Source organism: Danio rerio, chromosome 3 (assembly GCF_052040795.2).
Source record: "Danio rerio strain M-AB ecotype USA chromosome 3, GRCz13ab, whole genome shotgun sequence".
Classification (NCBI taxonomy): domain Eukaryota; kingdom Metazoa; phylum Chordata; class Actinopteri; order Cypriniformes; family Danionidae; genus Danio; species Danio rerio.
Window position 1 is genome coordinate 9,664,313 of NC_141023.1, and position 18,746 is coordinate 9,683,058.

General features: G+C 36.6%; 1 protein-coding gene and 1 long non-coding RNA gene across 7 annotated transcripts in view; one reads left to right on the forward strand and one right to left on the reverse strand.

Moving 5' to 3' along the window:
* Nucleotides 1–18,746, forward strand: part of LOC141381140 (uncharacterized) — a 686,936-nt gene that overhangs the window by 103,625 nt on the left and 564,565 nt on the right. The gene's annotated exons all lie outside the window — the stretch shown is intronic.
* The window catches only part of map2k4a (mitogen-activated protein kinase kinase 4a), a 43,467-nt gene that overhangs the window by 6,995 nt on the left and 17,726 nt on the right, over nucleotides 1–18,746 (reverse strand). For all 6 annotated transcript variants that reach the window (XR_015479679.1, XR_015479678.1, XR_015479677.1 and 3 more), the window contains 8 exon segments: nucleotides 18,264–18,438; nucleotides 13,696–13,815; nucleotides 11,943–12,062; nucleotides 11,808–11,859; nucleotides 11,197–11,324; nucleotides 5,586–5,663; nucleotides 5,347–5,495; nucleotides 1,831–1,876 (listed from right to left, as the gene is read on the reverse strand). Coding sequence is in view for 3 of the 6 variants with exons in the window: in XM_087242397.1 (XP_087098523.1) it covers nucleotides 1,831–1,876; nucleotides 5,347–5,495; nucleotides 5,586–5,663; nucleotides 11,197–11,324; nucleotides 11,808–11,859; nucleotides 11,943–12,062; nucleotides 13,696–13,815; nucleotides 18,264–18,438 (868 nt within the window). In the remaining 3 variants the exon portion in view is untranslated.

Sequence of the window (18,746 nt, forward strand, 5' to 3'; positions counted from 1 at the left end):
GTTGATGATGACGTTACACGAGGACACAAGATCGCTGAAGAACGCATACTGAGAAACAGCCTAGGACCTGGACAGCACTTGATAATTACAGTAAGGCGTGTATGATGTGGGTTGAAATCTGCAGGAAGGTAGATCTTCAGGAACAAATTTGATGACCCCTGCATATAACGAATTACAGATTCTTATGAAATAAAGCCTGGAATACACATGGACTTTTATTTTGAAATGTTAACATTTAAGACTAAATTTTTAAAACTATGTAGGAGATTTTTTATTGAACATGAAACGTTTTCAAGTAGTGAAATGATCCTGCTTATTGTACATAATTTCTGCAATCATCTCATTTGAGGTGATTATATGACATTGGCATTTCAGCAAGGGAGCCACTGTTTAATAATAATTTAACATATTAATATATTCTTTTATGAAACCATTACTTTTAATACATTTTGAAATTATCATCTTGTTAAAGCACATTATATTTTATCAAGTACAAACTGCCATTTGTAGCTGAAAAGAAAAAATAAAGCTGACAAATCTGCTACACTAATATTATTAGTTGTAATAATTGTAGTAGATTGATTGTTAATAGCAGCGGTATCAATATAACTCAATTTTTATTAAAAACTACACTCTCGGTCACTTTATTAGGTAAACCTCACTGGTAATAGGTTGGACCCACTTTTGCCTTCAGAACTGTCTTAAGCCTCCTTTCCATTGCACACGACAAGGGACAGACCGGAAGTCATTCATTTCCAATGGAGAGTAGTCTGATACAAGGCAGGATTTCTCCATGCTTTCATGTTGCTGGCACCAAATTCTGACCCTACCATCCGCATGTCACAGCAGAAATCGAGACTCATCAGACCAGGCAACGTTACTCCAATCTTCTATTGTCCAATTTTGGTGAGCCTGTTTGAATTGTAGCCTCAGTTTCCTGTTGTTAGCTGACAGTAGTGGCACCCGGTGTGGTCTTCTGCTGCTGTAGCCTATCTGCCTCAAGGTTGGACGTGTTGTGCATTCAGAGATGCTCTTCTGCAGACCTCGGTTGTAACGAGTGCTTATTTGAGCTACTATTGCCTTCCTATCAGCTGGAACCAGTCTGGCCATTCTCCTCTGGCATCAACAAGGCATTTGTGCCCACAGAACTGCCGCTCACTGGATATTTCCTCTTTTTCTGGCCATTCTCTGTAAACCCTAGAGATGGTTGTGCGTGAAAATCCCAGTAGATCAGCAGTTTCTAAAATACATAGACCAGCCTGTCTGGCACCAACAACCATGCCATGTTCAAAGTCACTTAAATCCCCTTTCTTCCCCATTCTCATGCTCTGTTTAAACTGCAGCAGATCGTCTTGACCATGTCTACATGCCTAAATGAATTGAGTTGCTGCCATGTGATTGGCTAATTAGAAATTTGCACCAATGAGTGGTTGGACGGGTGTACCTAATAAAGTGGCCGGTAAGTGCATGTAGAAATTACTAACATGAATGACAAAAAATATACCAAAACAAAGCAAAAAAAGACAAATGGAGTACAAATACTTGATAAAATAAAATCGGATTTCAATTATAGATTTTTAATCTTTTTTTAATGATTATTTTAATAATATTAATAATTATTTATTTTAAAAGGTTAAGGTTTCCTCCAGCACCAAACAAATTCCATCTCGTGACTTCTTAAGCAATCTAATAGCATCATTTTAGAGTGTATAATTTAATTACTACCATGATTTTCCAGTTTTATATAGTTATTAAATTATGCCTGATTCATCAACTCCTCCATCACGGTAATAACTGTCCATACACAAATAAACAATGTCAGGAACTCACCAGAAGCTCTTTGTACTTTGGCCTTTTTGACTCGTCCTTTGTAAGGCTGCCAGAAAGGAAAACAAATCCAACATTTAATAATAAATCAAACACTTGATTCACAATCCTGATGAAGTCAACACTGAGCTCATGCAGTTCCTCTGATGGGCAGCAGGAGGCGCCGTGTGCATCATGTGATCAGATAATAAATCAACAGCTCCTGCATCCTTCAGCTGAGTCTGCAAACTCAGAGGAAACACTCACAGCATGTGTGTGTGTGTGTGTGTGTGTGTGTGTGTGTGTGTGTGTGTGTGTGTGTTAATGTGAGTTTATGTGTGTTTGTTTATGAGTGTGAGTGGGATTTTCCCACTTTCATACATGATACTACATGCTAGTGTGAGTGTCTGTGTGCTGTATTTGTGCGTTTGTGTCTCTGTGTGTGTTTGTGAGTATGAGTGTTTATCTGGTTGTGTGTCTGTGTATGTGTTTATGTATTTGTGTGAATGTGTTTGTGTGTGAGCACTTGTCTATATCTGTTTGTGTGGTGTGTGTGTGTGTGTGTGTGTGTGTGTGTGTGTGTGTGTGTGTGTGTGTGTGTGTGTGTGTGTATGAATGTAGTATGCGATTGTGTGTTGGTGTGGGTATGTGTGTGTTTTGTGAGTGTGTATGTGCATGCAGGTGTGTTTGTTTATGAGTGTGAGTATGTGTGTGTGTTTCGTGAGTGTGTATGCGCATGTGAGTGTGTGTAGATGTTATCAAATGTGTGACACTACATGTTAGTGTGAGTGACTGTGTTTGTGTTTGTAAGTGTGTGTGTGTTTATGTGGTTGTGTGTCTGTGCATGTGTGAGTGTGTTTGTGTTTATGTATGGGTGTGTATGGGACTGAATGTGTTTGTGTGTATCTTTTGTGTGTAGGTGTGTGTGTGTTTTGTGTGTATGTATGGGTGTGTATGGGACTGAATGTGTTTGTGTGTGTATCTTTTGTGTGTATGTATGAGTGTGTTTGTGTGTGAGCATTTGTCTATATCTTTTTGCGTTTGTGTGGTGTGTGTGTATAATTGTAGTATGAGATTGTGTGTGGGTGTGGGTATGTGTGTGTGTTTTGTGAGTGTGTATGTGCATGTGAGTTTATGTGAGTGTGTTTGTTTATGACTGTGAGTATGTGTGTGTGTGTGTGTGTATGTGCATGCCAGTTTATGTGTGTGATTGTTTATGAGTGTGTTTGTTTATGAGTGTGAGTATGTGTGTGTTTTGTGAGCGTGTATGTGCATGCAGGTGTGTTTGTTCATGAGTGTGAGTATGTGTGTGTTTCGTGAGTGTGTATGCGCATGTGAGTGTGTGTAGATGTTAACAAATGTGTGACACTACATGTTAGTGTGAGTGACTGTGTTTGTTTGTAAGTGTGTGTGTTTATGTGGTTGTGTGTCTGTGCATGTGTGAGTGTGTTTGTGTTTATGTATGGGTGTGTATGGGACTGAATGTGTTTGTGTGTATCTTTTGTGTGTGTGTGTTTTGTGTATGTATGGGTGTGTATGGGACTGAATGTGTTTGTGTGTGTATCTTTTGTGTGTATGTATGAGTGTGTTTGTGTGTGAGCATTTGTCTATATCTGTTTGCGTTTGTGTGGTGTGTGTGTATAATTGTAGTATGAGATTGTGTTTGGGTGTGGGTATGTGTGTGTGTTTTGTGAGTGTGTATGTGCATGTGAGTTTATGTGAGTGTGTTTGTTTATGAGTGTATGTGTGTGTTTTGTGAGTGTGTATGTGCAAGTGAGTTTATGTGTGATTGTTTATGAGTGTGTTTGTTTATGAGTGTGAGTATGTGTGTGTGTTTTGCGAGTGTGTATGTGCATGCGAGTGTGTTTGTTTATGAGTGTGAGTATGTGTGTGTGTTTCGTGAGTGTGTATGCGCATGTGAGTTTATGTCAGTGTGTGTAGATGTTAATAAATGTGTGACACTACATGTTAGTGTGAGTGACTGTGTGCTGTGTTCGTAAGTTGATGTGGTTGTGTTTCTGTGCATGTGTGAGTGTGTTTATGTTTATGTATGGGTGTGTATGAGACTGAATACGTTTGTGTGTGTATCTTTTGTGTGTATGTATGAGTGTGTTTGTGTGCGTGTGTTTGTGTGTGAGCATTTGTCTATATCTGTGTTTGTGTGTGTGTGTGTGTGTGTGCATTAGTGTGTATGAATGTAGTATGAGACTGTGTGTGGATGAGAGTATGTGTGTATGGCTGCATGTTTATGAGTGTGTGACACTACATGTTAGTGAGACTGTGTGCTGTGTTAGAGTTTGTGTGTATATGTGTGTCTCTGTATGTGTGTTTATGTGGTTGTGTGAATGTGTGAGTGTATGAGTAAAGTATGAGACTGTGTGTGGATCTGTATATGTTGTGAGTGTGCATGAGTGTGTGTTTGTGAATGTGTGACTGGTATTGGAGTGTATATGTGTGTGTATGAATGTAGTATGACACTTCGCGTATGTGTGTATATATATGTTTTGTGTGTATGAGTGTGTGTTTTTTAAATGTGTGCCTGGTATTAGAGTGTGTACGTGAGTGTTCGTCTGCATCTGTTTGCGTTTATGTGTGATGTGTGTGTGCCATTGTTTGTATCTTTTTGTGTTTATGTATGGGTGTGTATGAGACTGAATGTGTTTGTGTGTGTATCTTTTGTGTGTATGTATGAGTGTGTTTGTGTGTGAGCATTTGTCTATATCTGTGTTTGTGTGTGCATTTTTTAAGTGTGTGTGTGTGTGTGTATTAGTGTGTATGAATGTAGTATGAGACTGTGTGTGGATGAGAGTATGTGTGTAAGGGTGTTTGGTTTGTGAGTGTGTATGTGCATGTGAGTTTATGTGAGTGTGTTTGTTTATGAGTGTGAGTGTGTTCGTTTATGAGTGTGAGTATTTGTGTGTGTTTCGTGAGTGTGTATGTGAGTTTATGTGAGTGTGTTTGTTTATGAGTGTGTTGCACTACATGTTAGTGAGACTGTGTGCTGTGTTAGTGTTTGTGTGTATATGTGTGTCTCTGTATGTGTTTGAGAGTATGTGTGTTTATGTGGTTGTGTGTCTGTGTATGTGTGAGTGTGTAAGAGTATAGTATGAGACTGTGTGTGTGTTTGTTTGTGTGTGTGTGGTTCTGTATATGTTGTGTGTGTGCATGAGTGTGTGTTTGTAAATGTGTGCCTGGTATTGGAGTGTGTACGTGTGTGAGTGAGTGTTCCTCTGTATCTGTTTGCGTTTATGTGTGGTGTGTGTGTGTGTGCCATTGTCTGTATCTTTTTGTGTTTATGTGCGGTGTGTGTGTGTGTATGAGCGTGCATGAATGTAATAGGACACTGTGCGTACGTGTGTGAGTATGTGTGTATCGGTGTATGTATGAGTGTGTGTCAATGAATGTGATCCTGGAAATGGAGTGTGTACCTGCGTGTGTGTGTTTGTCTTTATCTGTCTAGACTTTGTGTGTGAGTGTATACGTGTGTATGAGTGTCTGTTTGATGTGTCAAGTGTTTGTGTGTGTGTGTGAGTTTCTGACCACAGGTTGACGAAGTTGATGAACTTGGGGGAGAACTGTCTCTCCTCTGAGCTGCTGAGCTGCGGCGGGTCGCCCTTCACCACCTGCGTCAGCTGGTCAAACACACTGTTCCACTTGGGGTAGGGGAAGCGTCCCGTGGCCAGCTCATACTGAAACATTAACAGCAGCACAGAGCATTTAAAACACACACTAAAACCAGCTGCACTGCGGGGTCACGTGACTGATGATGTCAGCCTCACCAGTGTGATGCCCAAACTCCACACGTCCGAGCGCACGTCATAACCCTGTCTGGAGGCGCTGGGGTCTATCCTCTCCGGCTGAAACACACACACACACACATCACTTTGTTTGACATTCTCCCTTTGTACATGTCAGCAGAGAAGGCAAGCCCCGCCCACTAGTGATAATCTTTTCCTCATTAGCATAGGACGTCAGTCTTGTTTTTGCATAGATATATACACTAGATATCGCATAGGGAACCTGAGCATGCGTCAATAGCGCCGCCACATTGGTACAGTGCTCCAAGGACAAATGTCATTCAACCGCACTAGTCAAGACAGTGTTACTACGTGAAGATGCTGGACTTTAGTGCTGTCTACGGGTGTAGTAACAATTAAACAAAGAAAACAAAGCACAAAGGCAGAACATTACATAGGTAAGGTTTCGTTTTTTACGTTTTTTGTATGTTCTGAACTTTTGTGCTAATCAGGTAACGTTATTGATGATAATACAGTCACTTACTGCATTCAATAAGGCAAAGCAGCTCCAACTCGCACTAAACACTCAGCTTATGCTAGTTTTGTTGAAGAAAATCAGCAAACAATGCAAAAGAACTATGACAACGAGATGCTGCGCTGCCAGAAACTTTAAAACGTATTATTGTCGGCTAGTGAACGAGTTGCTCATAACGGAGATTCAATGACAAACGAATCGCTCCCTCCGTCAGTATGAGAAGTGAAAGCAGGAGAGGAGCTGTGTTTCAGGACATGATTAGATCAAATTTAACAGGGAGGGTGAATAGTACATTTCTGTACACACAGACACAAGCTTTTTGTCAGGAATGTTGTGCGGTCACTGATCCATCAATGTAGAAAAGGGATGTAAAATTATAAATTTCATAATAAAAAATAAAAAAAATTACATACTAACATCCAGGAAAACTCCCGATCATAGATATATGTGTATATGTGTATATCTCTGGCTTTGGATGGCCACAGTCCTCCACTGCAGCTTGGTCCCGCATTCATTTCAAAGGAGCGCTACCCTGTTTCAAAATGGCGGCTCTATTGACGCATACCTTCCAATAGACAACAACAGGGTAGGTGACATCTAATGTATATATCTATGTTGTTTTTGAACCACTATGTTGATCCACAGGCAATTGCAGCTCTGCCCTCTTTTAATATAAGCACAATCTCATTTGAATTTAAAGCGACAGCCACCAAAATGACACAATTAGTATCAACCCTAAAAGGGTCCGTTTCAGAGAGTTAGAAAACATTATCTGTGTAATGTTTTGAGCTGAAACTTAATATACACACTCTAGAGACCTCTGAGATTTACTTTAGATCTTTAAAAAAATGGCCATGATAGATCCCCTTTAAGAAAAAATAAATCAACTTAAGGATCCATTTTTATATATATATATATATATATATATATATATATATTTTTTTTTATTTATTTTTTTTTTTTTTAATGAAAGCTAAGGTATAATAATAATAATAACTCTACTTTTAACTACTATACTTTTATTATTAATACTAGAATAGAGGATTGAAGTATTTTTAACTACAAATATCAATTTCTACTTGATGAAATATAATGTGCTTAAATGATTATTTAATAATACAGTGAAAAATAATGAAATACAGTGAAAATACACTTCTACACAGCTTAAAGTGACATTTAAATGCTTAACTAGGTTAATTAGGTGAACTAGGCAGGTTAAGATAATTAGGCAAGTTATTGTATAATGATGGCTTGTTCTGTAGACTATAGAAAAATAAATTAGCTTAAATAGGCTAATAATTATGTCCTTGGTGTGAAAAATGGTGTTTAAAAAATAAAAACTGCTTTTATTCTAGCCGAAATAAAACTAATACAACTTTCTCTTGAAGAAAAAATATTATCAGACATACTGTGAAAATTTCCTTGCTCTGTTAAACAATATTTGGATTTCAGAAGGGGGCTAATAATTCTGACTTCAACTGTATATAATAAAAATAAATAAATAAATAAATAAATAAATAAATAAATATATATATATATATATATATATATATATATATTAACAACATTTTATTATTATTATTATTATTATTACTACTATTACAACAACTATTACATTATTAATAAAAACACATCTCTTATTATTAGTATTATTAGTTTTTCATCAAATACTAAATATACAAAAAAAATCTGCTTTCCTGAACACGTTTTTTTTCCGTAAAACACTAGCAGAGACTTTATTTCTGAATGTTCCAGTTCAGTTTGTCCTAAAACCTCCTATTTCCGATCTAACGGTTTTCTGAATGCTGTAAATATTTCAAAGCATTTTTTCAGCTGGCATGGCTTTAGAAACTCCAGGGTCACGAGTTCACTTTAAAGGGGAATATCCTGAAGTCAGTCTGACTAAACGCATAAAAACAAAGCGCGAGAGGCACATCAGACGGTCCAGACAGCTCAAAACACCACAGAAACAGATGTGCAGCGTCACACACATCCGGCCAGACAGCAGTGTGTGAATGTGTCTCACATCCTAACAGCTGTGCTACCGATGTTTACAGAACGATGACGTCATAATGCAGGGATGAGATCACGGCTCAGATTAGAGAATGACATCATCAGAGCTGAAGTTCATTCATGGACACTCCTGCGGTGACATCACTCCACTGAAATATCAGGAATTAATTTTTCATCAGTAGCCAGTCAAGACTGACTGATGCTCTTCCTCAAACAGTTTACTGAATGAAACCAAAACAGGGCAACAGAGTGGCTCAGTGGTTAGCACTGACACCTTGCAACAAGAAGGTTGCTGGTTCGAGCCCCAGCTGGGTCAGTTGGTATTTCTGTGTGGAGTTTGCACGTTCTCCTCATGTTGGCGTGTTTCCTCTGGGTGCTTCGGTTTCCCCCAAAGTCCAAACACATGCGCTATAGGGGAATTGAATAAACTAGGCCAAAGTGTATATGTAAATGAGTGCTTCCCAGTACTGGGTTGCAGCTGGAAGGGCATCCGCTGCGTAAAACATGTGCTGGATTATATGGCGGTTTATTTCAGTATGCGCATTAAAAAAGTTCATGCAATGTTGTTGTAAGAGATCATGTGATGATAAAAATGTGTGTGAATGGACAAACCATCAGGCTGAGCACACTGTAAAACATCTGAAATGTTATTATGGTCATTCTAAAACACCATAACTGTTTCAGTATTAGTGTTATTATATCATTAATTACCTCCAGAACTATCAAGAGCGTCTGTGCTCTGCAAATAACGCCTTCGAATGCCATCACACGCTTATTTCATGTCAGCATACTGTCTTCTGAGGTCATTTATTAAATAAAGAAAAGATTCACGCAGCTACTCCTGCCTCAGTATATGATGTTTTACTTTTGATATTTGGCACCGGTTAATCAAGAAGTGATGATTTTGTTCTCTTTCACTCACTGGATGGAAACGCTGCTTTATTCGCACATCTTTTATAAGATATTGCAGTTATGCCCATAAATTTAATTCACATCTTTGAATGGAAACATGGCTTTTGAAAGCATGTGTGTGTCTTAAAAAGTTACATGCATTTTTATCGTGGACCTAAATTTTTTTTTTTTAAATAATTGGATTTTATTTATTGCTTACAAAACATTAGCAATATTGTGAGAAAAAAAATCAATAAGTAATTCAAATTAATAATAAATAAACTATACCTATTTTTTTAATGATTTTTTAACAGTTACCTCGATTTATTTATAGCTTAAAATATGCAATAGTGTGAAAAAAAATTATAGTAAACATATATTTAAAAATAACATATATTTATTTTAGTTATAAATATATATAATTTCTTTTATTTAATATATCTCACATAATTAATATCATTATTAATGTTTAATATATTTCCCCAATTTCTGTTTGACGAAGAGAAGATTTTTTCAACACATTTCTAATCATAATAGTTTTATTAACTCATTTCTAATAACTGATTTATTTTATCTTTGCCATGATGACAGTAAATAATATTTGACTAGATATTTTTCAAGACACTTTTGTACAGCTTAAAGTGACATTTGAAAGCTTAACTAGGTTAATTAGGTTAACTAGGCAGGTTAGGGTAATTAGGCAAGTTAAAATATATTTAAAAAAGAAAAGAAAATCAAAGGCTGCTGTGACAATCAAAAATGTCACAGCAGCTGATTGTGATGCAGTGGACGATGAAGAACAAACTGACAAATATCCTCAGTCGTGGACAGCTGATACGAGCCAACCAAGCGTCAGCAAAGAGGTTAGGTGCTTTTAAGTGCGTTGTGAGCACTACCGAACGCAAAGGGGTGAAGCCGCGCCCCTGCTGCAGAAGGAGCGCGTGCTGTAGTATTCTTTCCCGGTAAAATGAGTGTTTGCAGGATCGGAAAATCGCACATTCAGAGAATCCAGCAAACGTAGTCTTAGGAGAAATGTTTCCTAACTACAAAACGCTGCTGAAGTGGAGCTCGTAATTCTGTCTTTGGTCACGAGAAGTCGACTTTCCGAGGCAAAGACCGAATTTAATGACAATTGCAGGCAAGCACCCAGTTCAGGTGGACGCAGAAGGAAGATATGAGTTAAGGCAGATATGAGTTTTTGTTCATTTGTCAAATAATAAATGAATAATTTAGCCTATATGCTCGTTGACAATTTCATTATTAGAATATGAATGAAAAAAGCGATTAGAAAGTATGCAAATTAACTGACGGTCAATAATAGGTTATTACAACAATTTTACAACCCTAAATATATATATATATATATATATATATATATATATATATATATATATATATATATATATATATATTTTTTTTTTTTTTTTTTTTTTTTTTATTATTAATTAAAATAGCCCTTTAAAAATCTCTTACTGCATTTATTAGTTATGGGTATATTTAAAAAACTTATATTGTTTTAATTCAATATGATAGATTACTTTTAAACTTTTTTTGTTTGTTTTTTGCAGATGAAAAAAAAAACTAAATTATTTAAATTTGTTGTCATTGAAAACCAAACTTATTTGACCAGATATTGATTTCTTAACTTGAATAATACTTAACTAAAACAAAACTGGTTCCGTTTTCAAAATAGTTTTGTTGTTCGATGAAAATTAAGATGTTGATGTTGTTTACAAAATACAATATTTCTTTTTAATTAAAAAAAAATGTCAGTAGTACTTTACAGAATAAAATAATAATAGAAAATAATGTACTTGCACAAAACTATAATTGACACAATCTACATAGTAAAAGTGCTATAGAAATAAAGATGAATTGAATTGAATATAATGGTAAATCCAGAGACACTGAGGATTTTTAATTAGTGTCCCCTTGTTTACAGTAGCTGTATACATTATATTGATTTCTGAAGGATCATTACGGAACCTGAAGGGCACTAAAGATTAAAAAAAATCAGCTTTGCATAAAGAAAATAAATTACACTTTAAAAAATTATTACAATATTGCTTTTCCAACTGTATTTTCCATCAAATAAATTCAGCTTTGGACAGCAAAGAAACTTAAAAAAAAACCATTACAGAAATCTTACAAACCACAACTACGTGAACAGTAGTGCGTACTGTATATACAGTATAAGCGAATAAACAAACTTACTGCCATATACGGTCTGCAGCCTGCGTCTCTGGTTTTGGCGATGGAGTCAACCAGCTGCCCACTGATGCCAAAATCACACAGTTTAATGTTGCCTTTCCTGTCCAGGAGGATATTTGATGGCTTTATGTCTGCAGACGGACCAAAAAGAGCTTCAGTCAGAGGAAAACAGCACTGCCTTCACATCTAACCAGTTACAAACAAGAAATCCACAAACTGAGACTCGCTTTAAATGGAAAACTAAAGGGCTTACAATTACACCAATAAATGAAGAGTTCAGATGCAAAAACCTTGAAATGCATCCAAAAATTCTCTTCTAAAATGAGCATTTTTATCAGACTGCTGTGTGTAAGTTCAGTAATTACACTTGTATGGCAAAAATAAGTTATTTTCACTTTACTGTGAAATTTTCCCTGCTCTGTTAAACATAATTTGGGAAATATTTAAAAAAGAAAAAACTCAAAGGGGGGCTAATAATTCTAACTTCAACTGTTTATTGGTTTTGACAATACCTGTGTTCATGTGGACATACACTTAGACTCTAATCAAACACACACAAATAACCTGAACAGAAATAAAAAGAAGCCAGCACAATCATTCAGCGCCTCTCTTACCTCTGTGAATAATTTTCAAGTTTTCTTTTAAGTGGTTAAGTGCTTTCACAGTCTGAAACGACACAGAGAGTGTGTAAATGAATGCAGCGTTCATTAAAACCCAAACAGATCTGAATGCCAAAAAAGGAGACTCACAGCTAATGTTATTTTCCCTAAAATCTCCTCTGGAATCACTTCGTCTAAAGAGGAATAAACATATTTGTAGAATTTGTCGAAGGAGGTAGACATGAGCTCCATGCATATCCAGCAATCCCCCTAGAAACAGAAAACAAGGCGTTATTTTTGAGTATGAATGGCTCTCTCAGGCTGCATTTACACTGCAGATCGTAATGGTCAACTCTGATTTAGTGACTGTATCTGATTTTTGTGATGACCGGCTTACAACAGCTTTTAAAAGTGACTTGTATCTGTTCGTCTTGATTTACACTGCACACAACAAAGGCGCAATGAATAGGAAGAGAAAAAAAAGAGCGGGCGCTGACTGACAGCTGGTAATAAAAGAGAAGTCTTTTCTCCATTCCTGTATTTAATATGTTCACAGGGTTTAATTTTTTTAATTCTTTTTTTATATCTGTTTTACTATCGTTTATGACAGAAAAGTTCTCATTTAGCCATCTTTTAAACCAGTAGGCATCTTAATCTGTGGCGTAGAACAAACTGTGGGGGTCCTGAAGGGGGCCCCTGGTGAAATCACCCTCTGTGGGGGAGGGTGAAGGGGGGGGGAGATGGTCACGGAAATGAAATATTATATTAGTTTATATTGTTTATGTGGCGTATGTTGCTCTCTCTCTCTTTGGGACTCTCCTGTATGGAAGGTAAATCCTGCCAATTTTAAATCAATCAAATAAACATTGGAAATGAAAATGAAAATCAGATTAACAATTTCATTTTAAAACACTGTTCGCAAAATATCTGCCAAAATTGAAAACGAAATGAAATTATTTAATTTTCATTTTCACTTTTACAACACATCATCCCTGTCAAAATGATAATTAAAATAATGTTGCCAATTTAACATTTCATTTTCACTGCATTTCCACGTCAAGACTGCCAATATTAAAATAAAAAGCCACACTGAAAAATAAATTGCAAACACATTTTTACAAAGCTTGTTATTAATGTCACTTGAATACGCCCCTCCCACTAATTAGCATAGGCTTTGCATACAGCTTTAAGTTGAAAATGAAATCGAAAATGAAAACTGAAATGAAAAAGTGTCAATAAAAGGAAAGCTTAAATTTACATTTTCATTTGAATTGTGTCACTATTATAGCGTGAACATTAATAACACGCTTTGTAAAAATTGTGTTTGCATTTTATTTTTCAGTTTGGCTTTTTATTTTAATATTGGCAGTCTTGACGTTGAAATGCAGTGAAAATGAAATGTTAAATTGGCAACTTTATTTTAATTATCAATTTGACAGGGACGATGTGTTTTCAAAGTGAAAATGAAAATTAAATAATTTCATTTCGTTTTCATTTTTGGCAGATATTTTGCGAACGGTGTTTTAAAATGAAATTGTTAATCTGATTTTCATTTTCATTTCCAACGTTTATTCGATTTATTTAAAATTGGCAGGATTTACCTTCCATACTCCTGAAGTCTGATCTGAAATGAAGTATCAGAGTTGATGTCATTTGCTACAGTTTTTAATGACGTGTGACTTTCATTGACAGGTGAAAATGTATCTACCTGCTTACACAGTAGACATGAGTGCACGGATCAGACTCATATCGGATAAATTTCCACATATGAAAGTGGACTGAATCTGATTTGAGTGAATCAGAATCCATGTGATTTGTTCCAGAATTGGGTCACTTGAACCATACAGTGTAAATGGAGTCTCAAAAAAGGTCAGTAGTAGGTAAGCTGATGAAACAGACGAACCTCTCTGAAAAGAGCCCCGTAAAACTGGACGATGTACGGACAGTCGCTGCTCCTCATGACCACATCCAGATCCATCAGCAGCTGCTTCTGTTCTCGCTCGTCTACTGTTGAACGAATCCTCTGGAAAAAACACAAACACACACACACGCTTGAGAAATAAAGAGGCATACAAAAAAACTATTTCAGAACCCGTTACTTCTCAAAGTCAATACAGCAATCTCTATCAGGTCAGAAATTTTCATTTAGCATCTTAGAGCATCAAACCAGGAGGACAAAATAAAGTTTCAAGAGTTAAAAAGCTCAAAATCTACAATTAAAAGAAACAAATCTTAACAGTCTTCTACAATGTGCAACTCAAAGACTGTTAAAATTGAAGAAAATGACAATAATAAATTCATGACTATAGAATAAATTCTGATACACTCTAGAGCTTATTATTATTATTATTATTATTATTATAAAAAACACTTTGTTCTAATTGTCTTGACATTTTCTAAAATAATGTACTGTGGCACATATCAAGCTTCTTTTTAAAGCACTCTCCAGAGTTCTTCTGTAGGTTTAGAGCATGGGTCTTTAACTCAATTCCTGGAGGGCAGCAACTCTGCAGTTTTGCTCCAACCCTAATTAAACACAGTGGATCCAACTAATCAAGGTGTTCAAGACTACTAGAGACTATTAAGCAGGTGTGAGTGGAGGTGGTAGAAGATAACCTATGTACAGCTGCGGCCTTCCAGGAATTGAGTTTGAGACCATTGCTTCAGAGTGTCATGGCTTTCTTTTGACCTTGTGGAGGCCATTTCATGACTGTCTGTGTTTCATCAGCTGTTTTCTTTCTTTAAATAGGATTTAACTGCAATTAGCAGATAATTATTATGCTAAAAATGAAAACTACTACCACTGAAGTCCTTTCTAGAAGGAATAGCATAATAGAATAAAAACATCTCTACTTTTCAACGATGACAATTTCATCAATTCATATTGCCAACAACACTGGTAGAAATGCAGTTCTGAAGCAAAACACACGTATGTATGGCAGAATTGTGAGCCCTTTGGCTTGCCATAGCTTTATGTCCACACCTACACAGGTATTTTTATAAATAGTTTTCCTCTTCATCATTAAAAAGAAAATAAAAGCAAAAAAGTAAATCACACCGAACTAATAATCGGTGATAAAAGCCTTTTATGCTGGATTCACACCAGAAAAAATATTGAAAAAGTATTGGTGCGAGTAAATTGCATACAAGTCAATGCGAAAGTGAGAACAGATTCAAATTAAACCACACTGCAGGTTTTTGTATTATTATTATTATTATTATTATTATTATTCAATGTGCAAAACTGAATGTTTAAAGTGCATCATTTATCACCCTAATGTATTCTGAGGCTGTTTAAAATGAGTCTTCCCAAGATATGTTTAACATAATCAAAGATGGCAAACGTACACAAATCCTTTACTCAAGTAGAAGTACAGATACAAAATTGAAGTACTCACCACACTTTTGTACTCAAGTAAAAGTAACGAAGTAGTAAAAAGTATTCATTACTGCTACCTGTTTTAGTTTAGTTAAAGTTTTGTTTTTTTGTTTTTCCCGGAAGTAGATTGAAAGATCAGAGAAGTACAGTACAGCTTGGTTGGAAGAGGACAAAAGACTTCAACCCCATTTAAATGCCAGATCTAATCAGAAATGTCATGTTTACCTGTGATCTGGTCGACCAAAACGCAACTTAGTCTATTACCCGGAATAATCATGACATCAGTCATGTTTACATCGCTGATTCTGTCTCATCCAAGTTCCTCATTCTTGCCATTATCATGGTAAGCTTAATATACAAGCCTGCATATGGTGTGTGATCAGAGGTTGAAAAGGCCGCGCACTGCAGCACACAGGTGCGTGATGACAAGAAATAATATAGATCGCACCACAAAGCGCATTAAAATGAAAGTAACGAGCCCAATTTTAAGAGATGCAAGGAGTAGAAAGTACAGATATTTGTGTAAAAATGTAAGAAGTAAAAGTAAAAAGTTGTCAGAAAAATAAGTAGTGGAGTAAAGTACTGATACCAGAAAAATCTACTTAAGTACAGTTACAAAGTATTTGTACTTCGTTACTTCCTATCTCTGAACATAATAAAAAGGGGATGATTATTAGTCAGATTTATTAAAGAATGAAAAGACTTAGTGTTCAAAATAAACATATATACACACATACATTCACAAATCTAAACACATAACTCAGCAATCTGACAAACATACATCCTTTTTTGCCTTTATTCCTTTTTAATGTGTGTATGTGTATAGAGAGTGATGTATTGACTATATAAAACAAGACATTTTAATTAAACTATTATAAAATAAAATACACATAATTCATTTGTTCATTAAATACTTCAAACAACTGTAGTAATTCACAAAAACACTACAAATGCATTACTTGTCCAAAGAGCATGAGACGTAATGTTTTTGTTTTGTAACATTGTATAGACCATTATTATCACACTGTCTGGCCTTCTATTTATAACACAGCATTAATTTTTTGACTTCCTGTTTCTTTATAATTGCTTGTGAAATTCACAAGGAATTTCTAAGTGATTTCAACATTATACTTTTATATACAGCACAGTGGAAATGACCATTATGTAAGCGCTAACTAACATAAGCCTTTAGCTTAATATGTAAAATTATGCATAATCATAATATAATTTAGCAAGAGGATAATGCGAATCAAACTTAGTTTTTATTTTTTTAAAGAATTTTAGGGTCAATATTATTAGCCCTCTTAAGCAATATTATTTTTTAATGGTCTACAGAACAAACCATCATTATACAATGACTTGCCTAATTAATCTAGTTTAGCCTTTCAATGTTGCTTTAAGCTGAATATTAGTGTCTTAAAAAATATCTAGCACAATATTATTTACTGTCATCATGGCAAAGATAAAATAAATCAGTTATTTGAGAAAAGTTATTTAAACTAAAGTTATTAAAAATTCCATTAAACAGAAATTGGCGAAAAATATTAAGGGGAGCTAAAAATTCTGACTTCAACTAAATGAAACCAATGTGATATATTGGTACATCTATAATGAATTGCTAGATAGAAGTGTCTGCTGAATGCATAAACCTACACATTATTCTTAATAATAATAATAATAATAATAATTTTTATTTATATAGTGCCTTTCCAGAGCTCAAGAACACTTTACAAGGAATGCAACAAAAAGATAAACAAACATACATGAGGTCAAATATAACAAACTGGAATTACACAAACAAGACCTGAGGGTGCTTTCACACCTGTGAATCGATTCAGTTGTTCCGAAACAGAGATTACAATTGTTACAATGTTGCTCTTTGCTCTTGGAGCGGTTCGCTTTCACACTGCAAAGTTTCTAATCGGACCAAAAGAGCTAAAACAAGTCACGTGCGAGTAAACTCTCCTTACATTGGTCAGAGTGTCAGGGTTTATTTTGCAGCGTCCCGCTAAGCTGTCAGGAGAGGTGGTGGTTTGGTGGGGATTGACAGGGTGCGCGCGCGACGTGTCTGAGGAGAGATGCGGTGGGGAAGGGTGAGAAGGGTGCGCGACGATGCCTATTTGAGGACCTGGAGGGAGACGCGAGATTACCGGGAGATCATCACTCGTTTGCGGGCATCCGGAGACTCACGAAACTTCCCGCCATACTCATAATTCTCTCTCCATATAGCCATATATGCCTATTACATATCCATAAAACACAGTGATACAACCGCGCTCAGATCGGATCGCTTTCTCACTGCAATCGAACCGCTCCAGGGTCCGTTTCAATCGAGCCGAGACCACCTCATTCAAGCGATCTCGGAGCGAATACTTTGGCGCGGAACAGAGTGCGATTGCCCTGTTCACATATGCCAAACGAACCGCGCTAACTGGGCAAACGAGATACGTTCCGAAACAAAAGTGTAGGTGTGAAAGCACCCAAAGAGACATATGAGCGGAGTAGTGGTGGATCAGATTAAGTGGTCAGTTTGGTAGATCAGATGCGAAGCATTCAGAAAATAAGTGAGTCTTAAGTAAGGATTTCAATTCAGAGATATTATTAGCAGAGCGGAGTGAGTGTGGTAGAGAGTTCCAGAGTTTGGGTGCAATAACACTAAATGATCTGCCCCCATTGAAGAGAGGCGGTACCGAGGGACAGCGAGAAGGCCAGAGTCAGCAGCACGTAAAGAGCGAGTTGGGGTGTAGGGGACAAGCATGTTGCAGAGATAGGAGGGTGCAAGGTTATTTAAGGATCTAAATGCAGGAGGAGGAGAATTTTGAATTTAACGCGGTATGCAACCAGGAGCCAATGAAGATCATACAAGATTGGGGTTATGTGAGCAGAACGTTTGGTATGAGTGAGTATTCTAGCTGCAGAGTTTTGAAAATACTGTAATCTGGAGATGAGGCTGGCAGGCAGGCCAATGAAAAGAGCATTACAGTAGTCGATGCGTGAGGAGACAAATGCATGGATGACAGTCTCAGCATCCTTGCTACTGATGAAGGGACGCAGTTGTGAAATGCGCATAAGTGAAAGAATGCAGATCTTACCTTGACGGCCATGATTTGTCCACTGGGTTTGTGCGCCATCTTGTTGACCGAGCCATACGCTCCTCTGCCGATCTCGCCGAGATCCTTCAGGTCTTCTGCTGTGAAATCGCAGTGCTGCTCCGCTGAGATCTTCAGCTTCCCAGACGACTCGATACTGTGTGTTCGCAGCCGCTCTCTGAAAACACACACGCATGTAAAGACGTCTGGAAAGATAACACTCTATTGGATCACTATCCAATGTTATGCCTGTTTTTTTTTATTAATTTCAAGAGTTCACACTTAGCTGATGATTCATTATAAAGCGTGTTTGAGGAGAGAGCCTAGAGATAGCCCTGAGCTCATAAGATCTTCGAGCCTGGGGCTCCCTCCCTTTTGCAGGGCGAGAGGGGAGTTTGAGCTCTGGTAGATCTCGAAAACTCCCCTGCTTATTTATGACAAATAACACACTAGGGATTGCTATGGACAGATATACTGCTGACTAAG